General features: G+C 32.9%; 1 protein-coding gene across 1 annotated transcript in view; it reads left to right on the top strand.

Moving 5' to 3' along the window:
• LOC145252802 (uncharacterized) overlaps positions 1 to 23973 on the top strand; it is a 203101-nt gene that overhangs the window by 152702 nt on the left and 26426 nt on the right. Inside the window, exon 25 of the mRNA XM_080112758.1 lies at positions 4493 to 4575. Coding sequence (XP_079968884.1) covers positions 4493 to 4575 — 83 coding nt within the window. The remainder of the gene's footprint in view (positions 1 to 4492; positions 4576 to 23973) is intronic.

The following is a 23973-nucleotide window of genomic DNA, read 5'->3' as shown; positions in this document are numbered from 1 at the left end:
TAACATTCAAAAACAGAGAATCAGCAACTATACCGTACCCCTGTAATAATAATAAAGGGTTGGGTTCGAGACTCCTACCAAACGGTTCCCCAGTTCATTACAAAACACCTGATGAAGGCCGGAGGGCAAAACGGCTGAAACGTTGTGACTATAACAACCAAGATGAGGAAGTCAGTCCGACAATCTCAATAAATGAAAACACCTCATCTCAAAAATACAGACAATTACTAAATAACATCCTATTTGAGAGCTTATCTTTCAAACTCTTAGGCTTTACATTCACAGGCAACATGAACTGAAGCAAATACATTGAGGACATTGCAAAGGCTGCTGCAAAGAAGGTAGCCTCTCTCTACCATGCTAGAAAATTATTTACATCTGAGAGTATTCTGTATCTCTACAAAATCATCATCTGCTTGTGCATGAAACATTCTTGCCATATCGGAACCGATGCATCTACCAAGAATCTCTACAGAGTCAAATAAATCTCTTTATTTGTCACTCAGTCCTCATTTTTTTAATGAGTGATTTTTCTGACAAAGGGAGAAGAAAAAGCTGTATTCTAGGTTGGCAGTATTTTGCGTGAACAGTCGGCAAAGATGGCGGAAATTTTCTGTTCTATGTCTATCCTTGTAGCCATGTCACTAGTAAGGGTGCTGGAGGTAAACGTTGTATCTGGGCTGACGTTATCCGCCTGATAGTCAGGGACCCGAACCTTGGATTAACCACTAAGGAGGCTGTCCTATCAGCAGGTGCAAAGTACTGGGGCTGCTGTATTGCCATTTGGTGAATGGATTCTGGACCATGCAGTAGTCTCTGGTGGGGCCTCTCGATGCCATACTAGTGGGTAATTGTTACGGCTTTATCTTATCATGTGCTACAAAAAAAAAAAAAAATTCTTCGTTACTTTTCTCTCTTTGTTTCCCCTCTCTGTCCTGCTCTAAGCAAATCTGACGACCTAGTCCACAAACTCCAAAATTCCATCATGACAAGTTTCAATAAAAAATACGATTAAACCCGGATCTGAAACTTCCAACGTAGACCCCCACTACCATGTCTCCTTCTCCAACATCAGGGGTATACGTTCTAACCTTCCAGAGGTTGAAGCCCAATTACAGGAGACTAAACCAGACCTTTTCTTTTTAAGTGAAACTGGAATTGGACAGATTATTTCCCTAAATGAGTTCGTAATTAAAGGCTACTCTAACCTAACTTCCAAAACTGACCCCCAAGATCGCCATGGGCATGGAATATGTGCCTATATAAAAGATGGCTTTCCATGTGGTAGGGACATCTCCAGAGAAGATCCTAACTTGCCCTATATGTGCTTCCGAGTAGCACTAGCTCACACTACGGCATTTATATTTACTCTCTATCGCCCCCATAACAGCGGAGTTACTATCTTTAAAAGCATATCTGAGAAAATTGACCAAGTTCTATTAGCATATCCTTCAGCTAACATTCACGTATGTGGAGACTTCAATGTTCACAATGTGGAATGGTTGACCCACTCAAACAAGACCGATGATGAGGGGAGATTCTGTCATGATTTCTCCATTGCTTATGACCTCACTCAGATTGTTCACGAACCCACCGGTGTGCCCGACAATGACGGACAGTATGCAAGTCTCCTAGACCTTTTTCTCACAACTTGCCCTGAACTATGTTCAGTTTCCGTTCTGTCTCCTCTTGGATCTTCCGACCACTCAGTTGTATCAATTAAGATAAAAATGAAAGGTAATAAGTCCTCAGACGTACCTCTCCATCGTACAGTATATCGATACACTATGGCTGACTGGGATAGTTTCTGTACATTTATATCGGATCTTCCTCTGCGTTCCATGTTTAAAAAGGATGTGTCCTCTATAGTATTAGACCTGATGGAATGGTTAATTGTAGGTATAGACAATTTCATACCCTCGAAAAAGTTCCAGCAAAAACCTAACAGCCAGCCATGGTTTTCTCCAGAATTTGCTGCTGCTATTGCGCACAGAAATCACTTTTTCCACTGCTTCCAACGTAATAGATGTATGGAAACTAAAGCTGCTTTCAGGACTGCCAGCAACCATTGTAAGAAAGTAATAAAGAACGCAAGAGAGTTGTATGCTCAGTCCGTCAAGTCCAAAGTAGCTGAGCAGCGGCTTGGTTCCCACCAGTTTTGGCAAATTGCAAACAGAATCTTGAACAGAAGCGTGTGCTCCATCCCAACTATCATCAATGGACCTGAGTTAATCTCGTCAGCATCAGACAAAGCCAAACTCTTTGCCAAGAACTTTGCAGCCAATTCTACCCTTTGTGACCAAGGCCGCCAACCCCCAATATTTCCTCCTGTATCAGAAAACACACTATGTGATATACGTATATCTGTACGTGATGTTGCCAAGCTAATCAAAAACCTTGATTCCAGTAAAGCAACCGGCCCTGACGATATTCCAATTATAGTACTCAAAAAACTTCAACCAGAACTAGCACCCATACTTACAAAACTGTTTAAACGTTGTCTTAAGGAGAATTGGTTCCCATCACCCTGGAAAATCTCATCAGTATGCCCTGTATTTAAGAATTCAGGTGATCGTTCATCCCCTTCTCAGTACAGGCCAATAAGTCTCCTGTGCGTCATGAGTAAGTTGCTGGAATCTGTGTTAAATAGAGAAGTAATCAACCATCTCAGCAAAAATAACCTTCTTAGTGACACACAATATGGTTTCCGTTCTGCTAGATCTACAACAGATGTGCTTACAGTTATATCTCATAGGATTAGCGAATCTCTCGACAGAGGCAACCTTTCTAGGGCAATTGCTCTTGACATATCAAAGGCCTTTGATAGGGTATGGCATAAAGGTTTACTTTACAAGATCTCCAGCTATGGTATAGCTGGAAATGTCTTCTCAATTATTAAATCATTTCTCTCTGATAGGTTCATAAGAGTAGTAGTTGATGGGCAAAAATCAGAAGCTCACAGTATTAATGCTGGAGTCCCTCAGGGGTCCATCCTCCAACTCTTTTCCTGATCTACATTAATGATCTTCCAAATCACATCCTTACATCATTCGTAGACATTTTTGCTGATGACACTACCATCTATGGTAGCACATCTAAGACAGTAAACGACCAAGTTCTCTCCGATTCCCTCTCCTCTGATCTTGATCACGTTGTACAATGGGGAAAGGAGTGGCTGGTTACTTTTAATGCATCTAAAACCAAGCTTCTATCTTTACATCATCAACGTTCTGATCCCCATCTGGCATCAATTAAAATGAATGGCTCTCGTCTTGGGGAGTTTTGACAGGCTTCTGGGCTTGACCTTTACTCCTGATCATAAATGGAATACGTACATCAAATCTGTTGCCAAGGTCACTGGAAAAATGGTCGGATCCTTCTATCGATCCAGTAGATATCTCACTGCTGATGCAATTCTCTATCTATATAAGAGCCAGATACGTCCAAAGATGGAATACTGTTGCCACATATGGGCAGGAGCTGCTAGAAAAGACTTGTCCTGCCTTGATAGGGTTCAAAATAGACTTCGTGGCCTGGTGGGAGATGTCCTTTTCTCTTCGCTGCAACCTCTGTCTCACAGAAGAGATGTTGCGAGTTTGTCTCGACTTTATCGTTATTTTCATGGAAAGTGTTCAACTGAGCTTCAATCTATGGTACCCCCTCGCCAAACTTTCACAAGAAACACTAGACTAGCTGAAAACACTATCAATAATTCTCCCCACTCTTTATCTGTGCCTAAACCTAAACGTAGATTCCGTGAACAAAGCTTCTTTCTTAGAACTGCACGCCTGTGGAATTCTTCCGTTTTCCTACTTTCCAGCTTTCTATAATATGTTTGTCTTTAAGTCCAACGTGAACAAGTTTCTGATGAGCCGTTCCACTTAAGTTAACAAATTTACCGAACTTCCATTACTATCGATTACTATATTGTCCTTTTGACTACTGTACACTCTTTAACCCTTATCCTTGAGTGGCCTCTTGGCCTTGATAAGTGGTGACGTCTATGTAAAAAAAAAAAAAAAAAAAATAACAATCTCAAATCTAATACATAGGTTCCATACTATCAACCAAGCTCCAATCTCTGTCCCATCACTGCAATGGTGCATCCCTGCGCCTGTTTTACAAGTACTTTACTCCCTGCTTCCTTGACTGTACTGACAAGCAGAAGTTTAAATGTAATGTAAACAGACATCTTGCTTGTCTCTCCTAAACATGATCCCAAGTAATAGCCCCTTATGTCTAAGTGGCAATATGCCTTGTTTTGGGGTGTGAACATGATTAAAAGAAAAATTCTTATGCAAGGCTATTGTCACAATGTACAGGCCAAGTTTCATGAATCTTAAACTTGTAATAAAAAAATAAAATTGCACACCAAAATCTTATGACATGTGACTGACTGGGATGGAAAATCACTGACAGAAACAAAAACCTCTTTTCAAAATGCAAAATTGCAAAAAAAAATTAGTAATTTCTGTTTTTTTTTACTTATCAGCTGAACCAATTACATCCTTTGTCTGGGAAAAGATTTTCTGAAGAGATGGAATGCCATTGGGGAAGTTCTGTGGATATTTTGAGGTCAGTTGTGTGTTTTTTTCTTGTTCCTCCCTCCTCTTGTTTTATTGTGTTTGTTTGCTAGCAAATGTATCCGATGTTGCTTGAGTATTATATATATATATATATATATATATATATATACAAAACAATAGAATAGGAAGCAGAAGTCAGACAGACCTTTGCCTGAGTGAAGCCATGCCATTGGCTAATGAAAACTTAACCTGTGGATGTGAATAAAAATGAATCTGATTGGTTTGCTAGTTACACTTAAACACCATGTGGATATATATATATATATATATATATATATGTGTGTGTGTGTGTGTTTATAAATGAACTGTAGCTTGTACAGCAATATTGCTTTCAACAAAGCCTTCATTAGATGATGACTCTGGGTTCAGGCATGGTTTCAGGGTTGAAGCATCATTACCACTAGCCCAGAGCATCCCCAGCAGTATCTCACAATACTACCAGACTTTGTTGGATTGTCGCCATTCTCTGAGATTGCCATATCCATGATGATGCAAATGCCTTGTGTTTTCTTTGTATTTTTCTTGTCTATTAATTTAATACATTTATGAAAATAGGGTGTGTCATCCTATACAAAACAGAATAATAGAATAGGAAATAGATCTCAGACACCCCCTTGCCTGAGTGAAGCCAGGCCATTGGCTAATGAAAACTTCACCCGTGGATGTGAATACAAATAAATCTCATTGGTTTTCTAGTTACACTAAACACCAAGTGGATATATAAAAGCGCCAGGTAACATTAAGTCCATGATTTTAGCTTGATGATTCCTTGTGCAGATGAAATATGGATTATTCTGTATAGCTTAATTGCCATATATTTTCATAACATATAAAATTGTAGAATTTTATCTGGGTGAGGTGAATATCTGCCTTTCTCCGTTTTTATCCTGTTCATTTGTAATGTTACCTGTGAAATTTTTATTATGACATTTTGGTATTAGAATATCATGATTTATTATCACATTTTGATATTAGAATATCATGATTTGTATCAGAAAAATTTCTAGTTATCATTTATGTAGTCACTCTATAATAAAGACCAATGTGCATTTATTTATTGATATAGATAAATATATATATATATATACACATGCACATACACATTTCCTCACACAAAGTTTGAATAAAAAAAAAAACGGTTACAGTTTTTTTGTAGATGTTTCAGTCTGCAGTAAATCAGTGCGTTAACGTACAAAGAATCGTATGAACACTATATACACACGCGATAAAATTGTAAATGAATAAGTACAGTATATTAAAAATCAAGTAAAACAAATTCATTTTTTCAAATTTACAAATAAACAACATTGTAACAAGTTAAAAATACCTGTAATTGTGCAAAGTATTTACTTTACCAGAAAAATGTTGTATAATTTTAATTGCATTTTGATTCTTTCTACTTATTTGGCATCTCAAAATATCGTTTCCGGAATACAACATAATTAAAAAAAAAAAATACAGAAAAATCTTTATAATATACATACTTGACACCGAACGAAAACATCATATTCCAAAAATAACATAAATTGATCAAGTTTTTTTTTTTTTTTTTTTTTTACAAAGGAGTCATCACTAATCAAAGCCTGGAGGCCATGCATGGTAAAAAAAAAAAAAAAAAAAAACTTGATCAAAAATAATAATCATAATAGGGGAAGTAACTCGTATAAAAAAAAAATCATTTTAATTTTAATACACTTTACAATTTTATTGTGTGTGTATATATAGCTCTTTGCAGGCTGACAAAGTTAATTGATCGACGTTGAGCATGGCCTGTACTAAATGGGTGACCATCTGCGAAGACCAGATGGAGCCTGTTGCAAAGATCTCATTAAAAAATGAATCTACATATCAATCGTTGGTAAAGTTGACTTTTATAGGTCCCTTTTGACCTCAATCGTATTTGGGTATAAAATAATCCAATGATGACTCCTAAATCCCTAAGTATATATAGTGTAGTCTTATGATTTCGTCTTTGTTTCAATTTACTGTCTTCCCACAAGGCCTGGGAGCATTCTGGAACTAAATAATAAAAATTACTCCAATATGGAAGGATTTCTTTTTCATTTTTCACTTTGATCCCCACAGACTAAAAAGCCTACGGCTGTTCTCACGCTTGTTTTAATTTTGGATTAATCAAACTTATCTGTTCTTATCTTGAATGTTATTTGCGTTTTAGTCGATATAACCTTCAATCTTCTTCAAGTCACTCCCCCCTCTCAAACATGCCGACTTATACAGGGTGACCCCCCCCAAAAAAAACGGGCCCCAACTTTAATTAGGCCCCGTTTCTTTGGAAAAAGGTCGGAGGTTATGTCGACTGAAATGTTGTGCAAATAACACCAGAACATTAATCCATATAATACAAACAATAACAAAAAAATATCTCTTATATATTTTACGAAAACTGCATTTTAAAAATAAATTAATTTAAAAGTGAATAAGCATGGAAAATTTCATGAAAATCTGATCATTAGTTGATTTTTGCAAGATTTGTTAAACATGAATATCTCTACGCGCTAGAATTTTCTACTACATAAGAACATTGTTTTAAGGCGTTGATAATGTAAACCCGATTTTAGTCAAGAGTTTTCATTATTTTTGTACACTGAAAAAAATTTTTTTAATTTATTAGGAAATTTGGAAGCTTAACTTATTGTTCTAAAGGAGGTAACTCTATTTTACTGAGAATTGTAAGAAAAAATGTTTTTCTTTTTGAACTATTTTACTTAATGTAAAAGTTTTATAACATTAAAAAAAAAGTAAAAGTTTTATAACATTAAAAAAAAAGTAAAAGTTTTATAACATTAAAAAATGTAAAAGTTGTATAACATTAAAAAAATGTAAAAGTTGTATAACATTAAAAAAATGTAAAAGTTGTATAACATTAAAAAAATGTAAAAGTTGTATAACATTAAAAAATATGTAAAAGTTTTATAACATTAAAAAAATGTAAAAGTTTTATAACATTAAAAAAATGTAAAAGTTGTATAACATTAAAAAAATGTAAAAGTTTTATAAAATTAAAAAAATGTAAAAGTTGTATAACATTAAAAAAATGTAAAAGTTTTATAACATTAAAAAAATGTAAAAGTTGTATAACATTAAAAAATATGTAAAAGTTTTATAACATTAAAAAAATGTAAAAGTTTTATAACATTAAAAAAATGTAAAAGTTTTATAACATTAAAAAAATGTAAAAGTTTTATAACATTAAAAAAATGTAAAAGTTGTATAACATTAAAAAATGTAAAAGTTGTATAACATTAAAAAAATGTAAAAGTCTTATAACATTAAAAAAATGTAAAAGTTTTATAACATTAAAAAAATGTAAAAGTTGTATAACATTAAAAAAAAATGTAAAAGTTGTATAACATTAAAAAAAATGTAAAAGTTGTATAACATTAAAAAAAATGTAAAAGTTGTATAACATTAAAAAAAATGTAAAAGTTGTATAACATTAAAAAAAATGTAAAAGTTTTATAACATTAAAAAAAAATGTAAAAGTTTTATAACATTAAAAAAATGTAAAAGTTTTATAACTTAAAAAAAATGTAAAAGTTTTATAACATTAAAAAAAATGTAAAAGTTTTATAACATTAAAAAAATGTAAAAGTTTTGTAACATTAAAAAAATATGTAAAAGTTTTATAACATTAAAAAAATATGTAAAAGTTTTATAACATTAAAAAATGTAAAAGTTTTATAACATTAAAAAATGTAAAAGTTTTATAACATTAAAAAAATATGTAAAAGTTTTATAACATTAAAAAATGTAAAAGTTTTATAACATTAAAAAAATGTAAAAGTTTTATAACATTAAAAAAAAAAGTAAAATGAGACAATTTTGTAATTTTTCTTAAACAAAACATTTGAGTAATTGTAAAAAAATATATTTTTCGTCGACATTAATAGAATTACCTCCCTTAGAAAAATGAGTTAAGATTCCGAATTGCCAGTTTTTATTAGCTTCTTTTTTTAAATGGTACAAAAATTATGATGATAATATTAACTCATTACATGTAGAGAGTTAAATCTGTAACGTGCTTTGAAGGTACTTACTCCACAGAAGTTTAAATGTAATGTGAAAAGGCATTTTCCTGCTCAAGTTCCCACAGTCCCCTGTTAGACACGATCCCAAATAATAACCCCTTAAGTGACAAGATACCTTTCTTAAGGTGTGAAAAAGAGTAAAATTAGGAATGTTATAATTCCATTAAATATTCTTGCACGGATATACACACAGATCACGCCAAAATAAAGGGAAAAAAAGATTTAAAAAAACACAAACGTATGTACATTTTACTTATTTGGCGCATTCGTGAAATTTTTTTTATAATATTTTTATTTTAAAACTGCTTCTCTTTTTTTATGTAAGGCATCTATTCTTTAAAGAACAAAAAAAGAACCCAATCGGTTTTCTTATCAAGGTATATAACTCTGTTAAATTTAGCTCGAGTTATCTTTCTTAGCAACTAGAAAACGGTTTCAAAATAAAAGATATGGAAAAAAGAATTTTGATAGTGTAGTATCTGTTTTTGATACTATATTCTATTCTGACTTCGGTTATTGAAGGAGAAATCCATCTCGACTGGGGCAATTTTATTTTTTTTGGCCCAATCCAGTTTGGGAGAACTGGACTTTCACCACATTAAAAACTGACCTTATGTCTAATAGAGGTACGGGGGAAAATGGTGGAATAAAGATAGGGGGGCAGTTTTGAAAGCTGATTCATCATAATTTTTTGTAGGTTTCCGACTACTTTATGATTGTATTTGAAAGATTAAAGACTAAAGTTAATTTCCAAAAGGAAAAAATATTTGTACATGTGGGAAAAAAAAAAAAAGCTATGAAAAATGTTTTCACGGCAAACCAATCAATTCAGCTAAATTTGGAAGTTAAATAAATTCATTGTAAAAATCCTTTGAAAGATAAATATTAGTTTTCTGGGTCTATTTCAATAATAATTAGTAAAGTCCTAAGATATTGAATTAAATAATAAAAAAAAAGACATTGTTTGTGCAAAAAATAGCCTTATTAGCTCCCAAAATCTGAGTCGAAAAGCTGTCTGAAAATGATGTTGGGTAATTAAAGGGAGGTAGGAGGTGCTGGTTTTCTTTTTTCCCCCAGCTGTACATCCGATCCGTATATTCCTATCGTGAAAGTTTGTATGATTTTTACCATTTTTTTTTTTTAATTTACTTATTTTTCTATGTTCCTGTTTTTAATTATTTTTCTATGTTCCTGTTTTTAAATTAAAAGTTTTAAAAACCTTTTTCAAAATTATATAAAAATTATGTTACTCCGAAAGTTTCACATTCATGCAAGCAAGGAAAATATTAAAATATGACATATAAAAATTATGTGAAACCTGTAATTTGAAAAAAAAAAAGTAGAAATATTTTTTGCAATTTTAATTTTTTTTGTATGAAACTATTAAATAAACAATGCTTAATCCAATGATAATATCAGTAGGTCAAGAAATTAATTTTTCTTCAAGTTATATCGAATTTATTAAAACAGACTTGAGAGCTTTTTATCGTTTCCTGTAAAAAATTTTTTTTTTTAATTGTTATAATTTACGATGCTTTATTTGCATACAAAAAGCCCAAATAAATTTATGCATTTTTTTTTTCACTACTGAAAACCATAACTTTAGTAAAGGTATTTTTTGTTTAAACAAAACAATACATTTCCATTAAGATTTAAATAAAAATAATGGGTTAATTATATTCCGTGATTATTATTTGATAAATACTGAAAATTACATTAAAATTGCTTAATTTCCTGATTTTTTAATTTTTAAGTAAAAGGAAGGGTCAAAATATATATATATTTTGAGCATCGGCATTCATTTTGCACGTACCTCATAAATGTCAATTGAAGATAGATTGTAAGACCGTTCTTGAAAAGGATAAAGTTTTAAATAGGATTCAAGTGCCTCTCACAGAAGTATACATATTTTTAAATATTTACTCTTGTTTGAAAGCAAATAAATCGATTTTTCTAAGTTAGGTGCGCGTTCTATGGACACTTTTCATGTATCATCTTTTACAATTATTATATTCATAAAAAAATAATAAATTAAAATCATATTACCAGATTCATCATAATACATTTCGGTTTATTCATAACTATGTTAGCGATTATAAAATTTTGTTAATAGTTAAAAAAAAAAAAAAAAATTAGCGATTATAAAATTTTGTTAATAGTTAAAAAAAAAATTAGCGATTATAAAATTTTGTTAATAGTTAAAAAAAAAAAAAAATTAGCGATTATAAAATTTTGTTAATAGTTAAAAAAAAAATTAGCGATTATAAAATTTTGTTAATAGTTAAAAAAAAAAAAATTAGCGATTATAAAATTTTGTTAATAGTTAAAAAAAAAATTAGCGATTATAAAATTTTGTTAATAGTTAAAAAAAAAAATTAGCGATTATAAAATTTTGTTAATAGTTAAAAAAAAAAAATTAGCGATCATAAAATTTTGTTAATAGTTAAAAAAAAAATTAGCGATTATAAAATTTTGTTATTAGTTAAAAAAAAAAAATTAGCGATTATAAAATTTTGTTATAGTTAAAAAAAAAAATTAGCGATTATAAAATTTTAATAGTTAAAAAAAAAAAATTAGCGATTATAAAATTTTGTTAATAGTTAAAAAAAAAGAAATTAGCGATTATAAAATTTTGTTAATAGTTAAAAAAAAAAAAATTAGCGATTATAAAATTTTGTTAATAGTTAAAAAAAAAAATTAGCGATTATAAAATTTTGTTAATAGTTAAAAAAAAAAAAATTAGCGATTATAAAATTTTGTTAATAGTTAAAAAAAAAAAAATTAGCGATTATAAAATTTTGTTAATAGTTTAAAAAAAAAAATTAGCGATTATAAAATTTTAATAGTTAAAAAAAAAAAAAAATAGCGATTATAAAATTTTGTTAATATTAAAAAAAAAAAAATTAGCGATTATAAAATTTTGTTAATAGTAAAAAAAAAAAAAATTAGCGATTATAAAATTTTGTTAATAGTTAAAAAAAAAAAAATTAGCGATTATAAAATTTTAATAGTTAAAAAAAAAAAAAAATTCAATTACTCCATGACTGTTCGAAACTTGAAAGGGATTTGACAGTATTTAAACTATCGAATAGAAAGCCACTCAAATAGTATTTGAGGTGTAGCGCTTAGTTGCCATTTAAAATTATATACCCCGATAGGACGATCATAAAATCTTGTTTCCAGTCGATTTTTACCTTGTCTAATAAGACCTCGTGGGAAGATAAATAAATTAGTACAATAGGGGGGAAAAAATGAAAATGTTCTGCTGACATATTTCATTAATTCACTTTTTCAGGTGGAGAATAAATTAAAATGTACAATTTTTGTTTTTAACTTCGGAAATTTATATGGGAATCTTTATTATTTTTTTATAATGTCTTTTGTTATTATTTCTAATAATTATGAATAAAATTGTGTTTTAACTTGTCAAAGAAATTTATTCAATTTTATACTAGCGAAGTTAAGCTTGGTCAGGGTTAAGTGGATGACCAGTTTAGGAATATCAAATACCGTATGTCACCAAAAATATCGGTACTAGTGCATTCTTTGAACCTGACGTAACTCGGCATTCGCTTGGCTTTCCCCGAAACGTGACATCAACAGCTGGACTATGCTGAGCGTCGCCATTGAAATCATAACAATGCTACGTAAAAGAAAATAGAAATATGTTAAATGTAGAAATATATATATAAAAGAAAAACCTACCGTAATTTTTATTAACTGTGTAAAGAAAAGGTTATAAGTGCTTTTTTTGTTGTTAAATAATTTTATGCAAATGTTTACAAGAAAAGCTTCAGAGGAACAAGTTTTCTTTTTCAAAAACAAGTTTGTTTAAAAATATATTTTAATTTTTTTTTAAGAAAAATTGGAAAAGAACTTTTGTTTTCAATTTTTTTTTTCTTTTTTTTATAAAGGAAGACTGGAAAAGAACTTTCTTTTGTTTTTAATTAATTTTTTTGTTTATGAAGGAAAACTGGAACAAACTTTTTGTTTTTCTTAAGTCCCACTTGCTTTTTAGGGGTGTTCAGGTTAGGGTCTCGATTTTTCACATATTTTTTTCAAGCATTTTTTACCAAAAGTTAAAACAAAAGTGGATGGGTTATTTTTTTATTTTTTTATTTATTTATTCATTTTTTTTTTTTTTTTGTCGAGATTTACCGAAGAAGGTCCCAACTTAGTTTCAACTCACATGCGGCATTATGATTGGCTGATTGCCATGTTACGTGAGACAGCAGATAAACCTAAGCTGTTGATGTCATGTTCCGGAGAAAGCTGAGCGAACACTGAGTTTCGTCTGGTTCAAAGGATGCACTAGTACAAAATATCTTCAATTTTCAACTAAAGCATGGTTGTTTTCAAGTCCGATATTAACACATTCTTGTTTTTTTTGAAGTGAAAGCCATATTTAATTTTAGAAGAGTTTTCAATGAATAGCTAATCTGCATAAGTCATGAGATGAAAAATTATTTTTCGGTGGGTAGCTAATCTGTATAAGTCATGAACTGTTAATTAATCAAATATTGGCTATTTTCCTATTATTTGGATTCATCAGACTACTGTTCTCATCTTGAGTGCCATTTGCAGATTTCAGTCCATGTAACCTCCAACCTTCTTCAGGAGTATTTTGTCGAACTCAGGAATGTTTCTGTTGAACTTGCAAATTTGGACAGAATTTTGAACGGAACTCTTTGGGAATTTTGGGAGCCTTAAGCCTATTTTTATTTCTAGTTGTAAATATCACTATTTATTACTAATTATTATTATCTATTATCTATTATTTATAATTAACGTTTCCCATATCGTGTTAAATTCTATACTAGGTCTACTTAGTAATTGACTGTCTTCCAGCACATATGCTGTTTCTTTGAGTCGTCTTACTCTTCACCGTTCTTCTGTCGATAATTTTTATTTTGCTCCATAATGGTAGATGGTTTCCCTTTTCCCTCCACATATGGTCAGCTACACCCGATTTTTCAATCTCTCCACATATTACAGCTTTTCGATGTTCTTCTAACCATACTTTTAGTGGACGACATGTCTCACTTTTTCCACATTTACATGGGATCTCATATACCCAGTTCTTAATCAGGACACTAGTTCGAAGAATCCAAGTAATATGAACAACCAATCTTCATCGAAAAAATTCAGAAACGTCAAGTCCTATTTTATCCATCGTTTTCCAGTCCGCTAAGGATGTTGTTCTTTGTCCAACTGACAAACTCATTAACCATTATCCTTGAGTGGCTTTTGGGCCTTGATACAAGATGACTTCCTTGTACATATATATAAAAAAAAAATCTTGATATCATTGTTATCAATTTATTTCGTTTTTTTTTTCTTATTTGGATAATGATGAGAGTTGATGAAGTATCCATTCTATAGACTTTGTTTGGTAGGAAGGAAAAGGGGTTACCGTTAGCTTTATTGCCAGGACAAACTCCTCCTTTCCAAGTAAAAGCAGTTTTATTCATTATTTCACTAGGAAAGAGTTATGTAACCAGAAATACAAAACCATAGTAAGTCAGTGGGTTTAAGGTGCACGTGCATCCATACCGTTTGTGGGTTTTTTAGTTTGTTCATCTCTTTGCCATGGTGGGAATATGCTACACTAAATCGGAAAACAGGATTTTGAAATCAGCGTCAGCGATAGATGTTGTATAGCAGGGTTCATATTAAGGAAATGACGGCAGGGACATATATAACAATGATGAGGTAGAGACATTTATACTTATTACAGTTCTGTTCTGAGATGCTTGGGACGTCATATATATATATACTGGGACGTCATATATATATATATATAGACTGGGACGTCATATATATATATATATATATATATATATATATATATATATATATATATATATATACACTGGGACGTCATATATATATATATATATATACACTAGGACGTCATATATATATATATATATATATATATATATATACACTGGGACGTCATATATATATATATATATATATATATATATATATATACACTGGGACGTCATATATATATATATATATATACACTGGGACGTCATATATATATATATATATATATATATATACTGGGACGTCATATATATACTGACTGGAGATGTATACAAGTTCTTAACACAGAGTAAGGGAAATACATAATCTTGGAAGGGTTACGCAAAGTTTGTTATAAGATGATTAACGAATTACCTTTTGGATGTTGAAAGATGACGCATGACAACAGTTTCACAAAAACACAAAGATGATTCTTTATTCATTGGACCGGTCGAATGCTGATGACGTCAGGAATTCACATTTGGATCTACATGGTTAATATTCTAACCTTCGCTTCCAACTGACTGACTCTCAACTCTCTTTCTGACTGACTAACTCTAGCTCCTATATTGAGAATCCCCCTTCGTTATGACGTCAGAAGTGTGTTTTCCAAACGTGACCAATTCACGAGGCTATGCACACGCTTTTGACAACAAAAGAACTCTCAACATATGAATCTAACCTATTTTTGTAACAACATATTTTTAATTTGTATTGTTCATTCTTTTTGGCTGACCTTTTTAACATTCTGATTCCAAACAGAACGAACAATCAATTCTTTTTACGATATAAACAATATCTAACAATTTTCTAATAGAATTTAACAATAGCTAAATTCTAACATTCCCATTCTTAACCTTGCTTACAAGGTTCGAGTCTCGGCTTATCCTAATCTCATTTTCACCTAATACTCTTCTTATTTACATGGAAAGGGGACAGCCTTTCCTTGAGAGAGAACGTTGGTTGAACTTTTGACCTTGGCAACCCGTTGACATTTCCTGGTAGGAGTGCCTCATGAAATTAGCACTAAACTAACCTCTTTTCAAAGAGTGAGATGGTAAAAATCTGGGAAAATGGATCTCTTAGAGTTGACCAGAATTATATCTCAGACCGACAGACAAGAAACCATTTTCAAAAATGGCAGAGACCGTTACAGTCTGATTTTGGTGAGTCCTCTTGTATCATGCATGTCAAGTCTTTGTTTGGATAGAGAATTGAACATAGCTGTCTCTTAACTTATTAACCCTTATCCTTGAGTGGCCTTTGGGCCTTGATAAGAGGTGGCTCATTAGTATATAAAAACAATTAAAATCTATATATCTATAAATGTGAGATGTGTGTGTGCGTGAAGACAAGTGTCAACCTATATAGTCAACAAATCTTTGATCTACAAACTTGAAATTTGGTATATAGAGTATTCAGACATGTGGAAAACTTTTTAAATCAGTTTTCATCCAAAAACCGGGCTGCTAAGGGGTTGAAATGGAAAAATTGGTATGTGATGCTCATTGTATTTTTTATCTGTTTGTCAACTGTTTTACAAATGCACATGCGTGAATCGTTCACATGACAAATTCCTTATGTTAAGAATAAGTAGGTTGAAAAGCACTTTTTAAAGATCGTGTCAAGCTGGCCTAATGGTTATCGTACTTAACTCACTATCTTTAGGTTTTGGTTTCGATCTGAGCTCGAGTAATTTTTTTATTTTACTTACAAGAAGTGAACTGTTTAGAAAAAATATAATACTCGCATGCACATGTTTCAGTTTCTCTGTTTTTTTTTTAATTTCATTTTTTTAAAAGAATATAATGTTATGCTTAATACTTATGGTATTGCAGTTTATAATAAACTAACCTGAGTGCCCAGCGTTGCCCGGGTGTTTAAAGGTGTGTGTTGAGCAAAAAAAAAAGTGGTAGTAGGCAGGCAGGCAGGCTCGAACCCGTACCACGAAGGAGGAAAAGAAAGTGAAAACGTGACGCATTAGCTGTTGCGCCCGTTGCCAAACCAGAAGTGACATAAGTTTAAATTAAGGCTAGACAATCGCAAAAGAGATGATGACTTTCGGAAATATCGGCGAAAAAAGCGACCCCTCCCTGTAGAAAAGTGCCCAGTTGAGGATGAAGGAATTAATGTTTTTGGCCAATTTTTCGTCCAAAGGGTCGAGCTTCAGAATGATACTGATCTCGTGAAAATCTGTCGCCTCTGTTGAAAGTTTTTGCTAGACATACAAACATACATACAAACAGACATACATTTAAACAGACAGACGAAATTTATATTATAGATGACAGCACAAAATCATTAGATTTTTTTAAGAATGTTTTCAATGTTTTTCTTTTTCTTCTCAAATATACATATCTTCAACAGATACCCACTTGACATGTGACCCTAATTCTAATCTTATAACTTTTAATGAGATTTTCTCCTTACTCTAGCCTTATCTAAAAAATACTGTGTTTAACATTTTTTTCCACACCGGCATATAATCTTGCTATATTTAAAATGTGAGTCCTCCACTTTGTTTTTGATTCAGAAAAAAAAATAGATTTCCACATAAATTGTTAGAGCATTTTCAGTTTCCATTTTGTAAAAATCAAGATCTAATATTTTTTTTAAATGAGGAAAAACAAACAAACTGATTTTCGCCCTTCATGATAGTTCTCTCTGAAAACTGAAAATGTTAATTTTTCAGTGAAAACTAAAACGTCAAGCAATGCATGATGAGGGGGAGCTAAATTACTTTGTTTCCATCAAAGAATAACTTCCTACCTCTTTCCCTATCCACATGCATGCATGGTGTCTTTTTCTTAATTTTGACATTCTTACTTGAAACTGATTGAAGCTATTTAGATGAAAAGTTGTCTTTTATGCTGCTCTCTTCACACATGCACAGACGTGATGTTGCTAGTCTCAGTCTTTTCTTTAAATACAATTATGCCATGTGTTCTTCAGAATTGTCAGATTTATTCCTTGTTCCTATTATTCCAGCAAGTAAGTTTAACTCCTTGGTCTTGTGATCTTCATCAATTTGCTGTTTTGATACCTCGTTATAATACAGCTTGTATTCCAGTAGCTTCTTTACAAGAAATACAGACTTGTGGAATTCCCTTCCTGTTGACTGTTTTCCTTCTACCTATAAATTTGTTTATTTAAAGACTAAGGCCAATATGTACCTCTTGTCTTATACCACGTTTTTTCAGTGAGGTCATAAACACGTGGACATGTAACCCGGCGGGGTGGTCTGTTTTCCTAATCGTGTTTCACAGGACCAATTTGTATAACAAGGCCGCTTCCAGTCCCTAAATGTAGTGGCTAACCTTAACTCACAATGGCTACACCTTTATCTTCATCTAGTGATGGACCCTTCAAAATGTAATCAGACACTTATCTGTCACTAAAACTACTGCTCTGATGTTTACAGTGCACAAAACGCACATGACCTTAAGTTCATGTAGCAATACCTTCAGCACACTGGCTGGCCATTAATCGTCAGATGCTGTGGTTTGAGTTCTACTTGTAGGTGCTTTAATGAATGGCTTGTTGGGCTGTTGGCACTGTAAATAACATAGTTTTCAAATCAAAGGTAATTCAATAATAACTAAGACTATTTTTTATAAATGAGAATAATTATTGATAAGATGTTTCAGGGTACATTTTGTGCAAAAGAAAGTTAATTCTTCAGGTTCTTAACGGTTTCAAGATGCAGGATGTTTTCATTTAGATTCATTCAGAAAGCTTCTCGGTCAAAGGAGGAAGACCTATTCAACTTAGCTCTTTTGGGGAGCTTATTTACCCCTGGGCAAGAGCCCAAAGTTGATGTGTGTACTCTTTGACTCCCAGCAAGCAAAACTCTTTGTTTGCCAAACACAATAGGTTTTTATGGAACCCCAATTCCAACCACCATCTCTTTGAGATTAGCATTTCCTCCTCTATCGTTTGGAGATTACTCCTTCCTTTCTATTGTCTTTCTCTTTTCTTTTCTTTCCTCATCCGAATCTCTTTTCTTTCTCTATCTCTCTCCCTTAAACAATATCTCTCTTTAATTCTCTTTTTCATTTTTCTCTCTCAAACTCCTTTGCTTCAAAAGAAACTTTATCAGCTATGCTTTTCCATCTTTCAAGTTAATTCTTATCAGCTACAAGGGTGTCTTGTCACTTTAACATAAAACATGGTCTACTGACAGTATCTTCCTAGATGTCAGGGCAGACTTCAGGGTGCCAGTGTCGACTTTGCTGAGAAGTTACTTTTTGTCTACCATATCAACCATAAAACATTTAAAACTTTTGAGAAAAGACCTAACCCTTAGCCTGTAAGCAAGGTGAATTGGTATTACCTGGCGCACGCAACAATGTTACAGTCTTTGCAATAATCATCATTTGTTTTTAGTTCTTTAAATCAAATGAATTGATGCATTGTCTGGAGCGCACAGAATCCTGCTTGGTTACACTTTATGATGAAAGTATTTAACAAACTGAGATATTAATTTAATCCATGCAATTAAAACACATTAAAACAACAAAAACGTGAAATGAAAATGTAAACATTATTCTGTGGGGAGATATTTTAAGTACAAAAGATCTTCTCTATCGTTATTTTCATGGTACATGCTCATCTGAAGTCCAATCTATGCCCCCACCCTCTTTTTTTTTTACATAAGCATCACCACTTATCAAAGCCCAGAGGCCACTCGAGGATAAGGGTTAAAGAGTGTACAGTATTCAATTGGACAATATAGTAATTGTTAGTAATGGAAATTCAGTAAATTTGTTCACTTAAGTGGAACAGCTCATCAAGAACTTGTTTACGTTGGACTTGAAGACAACCATATTTTAGTCAGCTGGAAGAAAACAGAAGACAGTTCCACAGGTTTGCAGTTCTAAGAAAGAAACTTTGTTCATGGAATCTACGTTTAGGTTTAGGCACAGATAAAGAGTGGGGGGAATTATTGATAGTGTTTACAGCTAGACGAGTCGGCCAACTTATCCACCTGAAGAAGGCCAGAGGATAAGTTTGCCGAAACGTGATGAAACAACAAGAGCTATGAAGATGAGGATAAGTCTACAAAAAAGAAATGAATACACAAATTATTAAGTCTCATCTCAAAGGATTACAAAAACTAAAATAATATTCAGTCATCATATCCGTTATGAGTACGGCACAATCACGTGGACACACCGATTCTCACCAGATCACCAACATTAAGTAACATTGAGCATGGCCAGTACCAGATGGGTGACCATTTGGGAAAGCTAGGTGCTCTATGTACATTCTGGGAAAGTTGGGCATGGGGTCAGCACTCTCACCCCGAAAAAAAACTCCTCGCTACAAAAACATCTACAAAGTTGTAGATGGCCTATGCCATTCCGGGGCTCAAAGCTATGGATGGATATTTGTTATGAAATGGACCTTGCAATTTGCATTTCCTTCTGATCTATTTGGGTGTAATGAAAAAATAGGAAGCATTATTTTTGGATTGCTCCTCATAGAATGGTATTAATACCTTATGATATCAACACCTCATGGTATTAATACCTTATGATATCAACACCTCATAATATTAATACCTTATGATATTCACACTTTATGATATTAATACCTTATGATATTAACACCTTATGATATTAACACCTTATGTCTAGAATCTTTATTCAAATTTTGGTCAAAATCTGTACATGATTTGGATTTGAGAAAATGTTTAAAATTTAAAGCTTAAACTTAAGGAGTCTTAAGGATTAGTTGAAATTCAGGGAATGTTTCTTAATTGGTGTTCAATGACTATGGATCAAATCCAATGTAAATCTGAAATATTTAAATTTTCAAATCAGAAGTAGTTCCCATGTTATGCCTCTTAAAAGGCTTTTGAAATGTTGCAAAGAAACTGAAAAAATTTGTGAATATTAATTGATGTTTTAACGACCATCGTTAAAATTTTAACGACCATCGTTAAAATTTTAACGACCATCGTTAAAATTTTAACGACCATCGTTAAAATTTTACAAAATTTGAAAATATCTGAATTCTCGTGGAGAGTTCGCATCCTCTTTACATAAAAGTAAATTAAACTTAATATAGCCTACTGTGTTACAAAAATTCATCATGATTGGTTAATTAGTTTAGGAGTGAATCCTGTGCACAAAAACATCATGAAACTGGAATCCTAGGAAGATCTTTTTTATTCCAGTAATTATAGGAGCAATTGGACTATGAAAATTTTTTTTTAAAAACTACCTGGCAAATATACCCGGTGAACCAAGTGCAAGAGAAGGGATGGTTAGAATCTTAAAAATATCTCTTGGTTGGAATATATGAGATAGCGGGTGAATACTTGGTATCCGGTAGGATGCCCCATTCTCAGCTTGAATGAACTGATAAGGGGGGGGGGAATCAAATTCTCTTAAATATTTTATCAAATAAACATCGAATATGCAAACAAATAACCCCCCCCTAAAAAAAAAACAAAAAAAAACATATCTCTATTTCAGAAAGATGTCACTTTTTTAATATGCAAAACCTTGACCTGTGCTTCAGGTAGTAATCAAATTAAAAGCACTGCTGAAAACACCTCTTCCGAGTCTCCCTAACCCCCCCATAGCTCCTGGTTGATGAGTAGCACCAGCTCTGGTTAATGTAAAATGTTTTTAAAAGGCGAAAAGAAAAGAAAAAAAAAAGGGGACACGTCAAAGTAGACCCCAAAAGAATTGTTCTACATTTTCCTGATGCTTGAATTTTTTTCTTAGAGTTTAAAGATCACAAGTCTTTGAGTATAAATTGAAAACCATCTATTGGTATATTGTGAAAACATTGACTTAATTAAGTTATTTTGATATAAAAAAATTATTTGCTTTTTTTTTTATTTTTAGTTGTTATTGCTTAAATTTTTTTTTCATTTTTCAAATATTTTAAGATAATATTTTCTTCCCTAAAGATTGTCTTGATTGATTAAGTCAATTTCAAGACATGATTGAATTTGTTAATTAAGAATTTGAGATCCAAATGTCACTTCGTCTTGCAGTGGGGAATAAAATCATTTTCAATTGAAATTATTGCAGTAATAGAACATCTTGGTGTTACAACTGTCACCATGGGACAACCAGTTCTTCAAATATTTTCTTTTGTATAGTGTACACAACGCAAATATAATACGACCCTCGCGTTCGTGAAGATAAAAACTAGGAATAGATTACCTCGCAATATTGTACATATTTAATGTCGGGAAACAATGGATATCCCCTGTAAGGGTAGCTGCACATGTAATTATGAAGCAAGGATTGCACAATCTCCAACCTCACCTCTCCTGAGTCGGCACTGCCTGATTCCATTGGCAAAAAGTTCAGGATGGCTTAAAACAATGCCAAGATAAGCGTAGAGCACATACAGCACTTGGTTCTGAAGCGGTCACCCATTTAAATACTAAGTAGGTTCAATTATGCTTGTTAAGTCTTTACATGGATGAAACGTTGAAAATTCTGCTAGGGGTTAAATGGTAGAAGCCTTTTCTTTGCGTAATAGTATTAGTATTCAAAATTAGTGCTGATTCTAAAAGTCTTCTTTTAGCTCTATCTATCACGTATTTAATAATTTTCGCTTGATCTAAATTAAATGAGTGATCGTGTTCTGCACAATGGCAAAAGAGTGCATTTAGGGCGTTACCATTCCTCATATCTCTTCTGTGCTCGTTAAGTCTTAATTTCAATTTTCGTTGTGTTTCACCTATGTACGCTTGTTGACAGTTCCCTAGCATAGGGAAAATAATAATCAAAGAGCAAGGTATCAGGGTGGATCCTGGCTAGCCGTTTTTCTTTGAATGTTTCAGGAAAATGAGTAGTTTCGCAGAAAAAAAAAAAAAAAAAATGTACATATTTATTTTAAATGCATTTTAAAATTGTATATATAGACATCAAACAACCTTCTCATACGCACACATATTCGTCCTTTCCCGACATGGGTTGGATTTTAAAAAACTGTCTTTTTTCGCACGATCTATGACTTTTTCTTTTATCACATTTTTATTTCAATTATCCTGAAGATGTCCTCTGAGACAAGGACGAAACGTTGATTTTTTAATAATTTCATTCGGTTTTTTCTATTTTTTCTTTAAACATAACGTCAACCACCGCTGGTACATTTTTTCATTCCTTATACATATATGTATATATATATATATATATATATATATATATAGTTGGCATCCTTCTGTCTCGAGAGATGATGGAGAATGGTGCCTGAAGGTTGTCATGTTGAATGGTGACAGCTGCTGCTGCTGAGACTGAGCAGACTAATGCTGGAGCGGCAGATCTTGTTGCATTTCCTGTAGGGTTACCCTCAGTCAGGTTCTGCTGATGCTACCCTCTTGTGCTTGCCTCTCCTCTTCTCTTCTCCCACTGTTCATTTCTTCTCTCTTCGCTCAGCTGGACACACCTCTTGACTTTGACTTTCTAGAAGTCACTGTCTGCAGCATAGGATTCCAGGGTTGATGTTGCCGGATTTTAAGTCCTTTTTTGTGCACATCTTTAAATCTGAGGGGTGATCTACCAGTTGGTCTGCTGCTGGCTGAAAGCCCACCATACAGGATGTCTTTGGGGATTTGGCAATCCTGCATGTGAACGATGTGCCCCAGCCGGTGCAGACGTCTCTGGGAGAGGAGGGCAAACATGCTTGGGAGATTTGCTTTGACGAGAATGTCTGTTTGGAATGCGGTCCTGCCATGTAATGCCTAAGATTTTTCTAACATTGCGCAGGTGGAAGGCATTTAGTCTGCGCTCTTGACGCATATAGGGGTCCATGTCTCACAGCAGTAGAGTAAGATGCTGAGGAAGCGGGCTTAATACATTCTCATCTTGGTGTTTATGGTTAGCATGTTGTTATTTTACACTCTCTTAGTCAGGTGGGCTATAGATGTTGTTCTTTCCTGATGCAGGTGTTAAGCTCAGCATCCAGTCTTCACTCATGTAGTATTCAACAGACTCCAGTCACTTGTAGAAAGAGTTTACCTAGAGGTGCAATATGGCTTTAGAGCAGAAAGGTTAACTGTCGACATGGGATTTTCCTTGCGACAACTACAGGAGAAGTGCCGAGAGCAGAGGAGGCTTTCATTGATCTCACAAAGGCATTTGACTTAGTTAACAGAAGCTGCCTCTTCGCGCAACTACAAAAAAATAGGATCCCCCCCCCCCCACCACCAAGCTCCTGAGGATGATGACCTTCTTCCATGAAGACATGAAGGGCTCCATCAAGTTCAATGGATCACTTTCAGAATCTTTCCCCATCCTCAGTAGTGTGAAACAGGACTGTGTTCTTGCCCCAACTCTTGTTGGTATAGTTTTCTCACTTCTGCTACTATACACTTTTAATAAAACTGAAGTTGGCGTCTATATTCACACAAGAGGAGATGGCAGCCTTTTTAACCTGTCCCGTCTATGCGCCGAAACAAAAATTCGCATGGCCCGAACCCGTGAAATGTTGTTCACGGGTGATGCAGTGTTAGCTGCCCATTCTCAGGAAGCCCTCCAACGACTCATTAACCA

The sequence above is a fragment of the Euprymna scolopes genome, chromosome 29, assembly GCF_053919585.1.
Source record: "Euprymna scolopes isolate OS-2025 chromosome 29, ASM5391958v1, whole genome shotgun sequence".
In the NCBI taxonomy this organism is placed as follows: domain Eukaryota; kingdom Metazoa; phylum Mollusca; class Cephalopoda; order Sepiida; family Sepiolidae; genus Euprymna; species Euprymna scolopes.
This window is presented reverse-complemented; position numbering and strand designations above follow the sequence as displayed.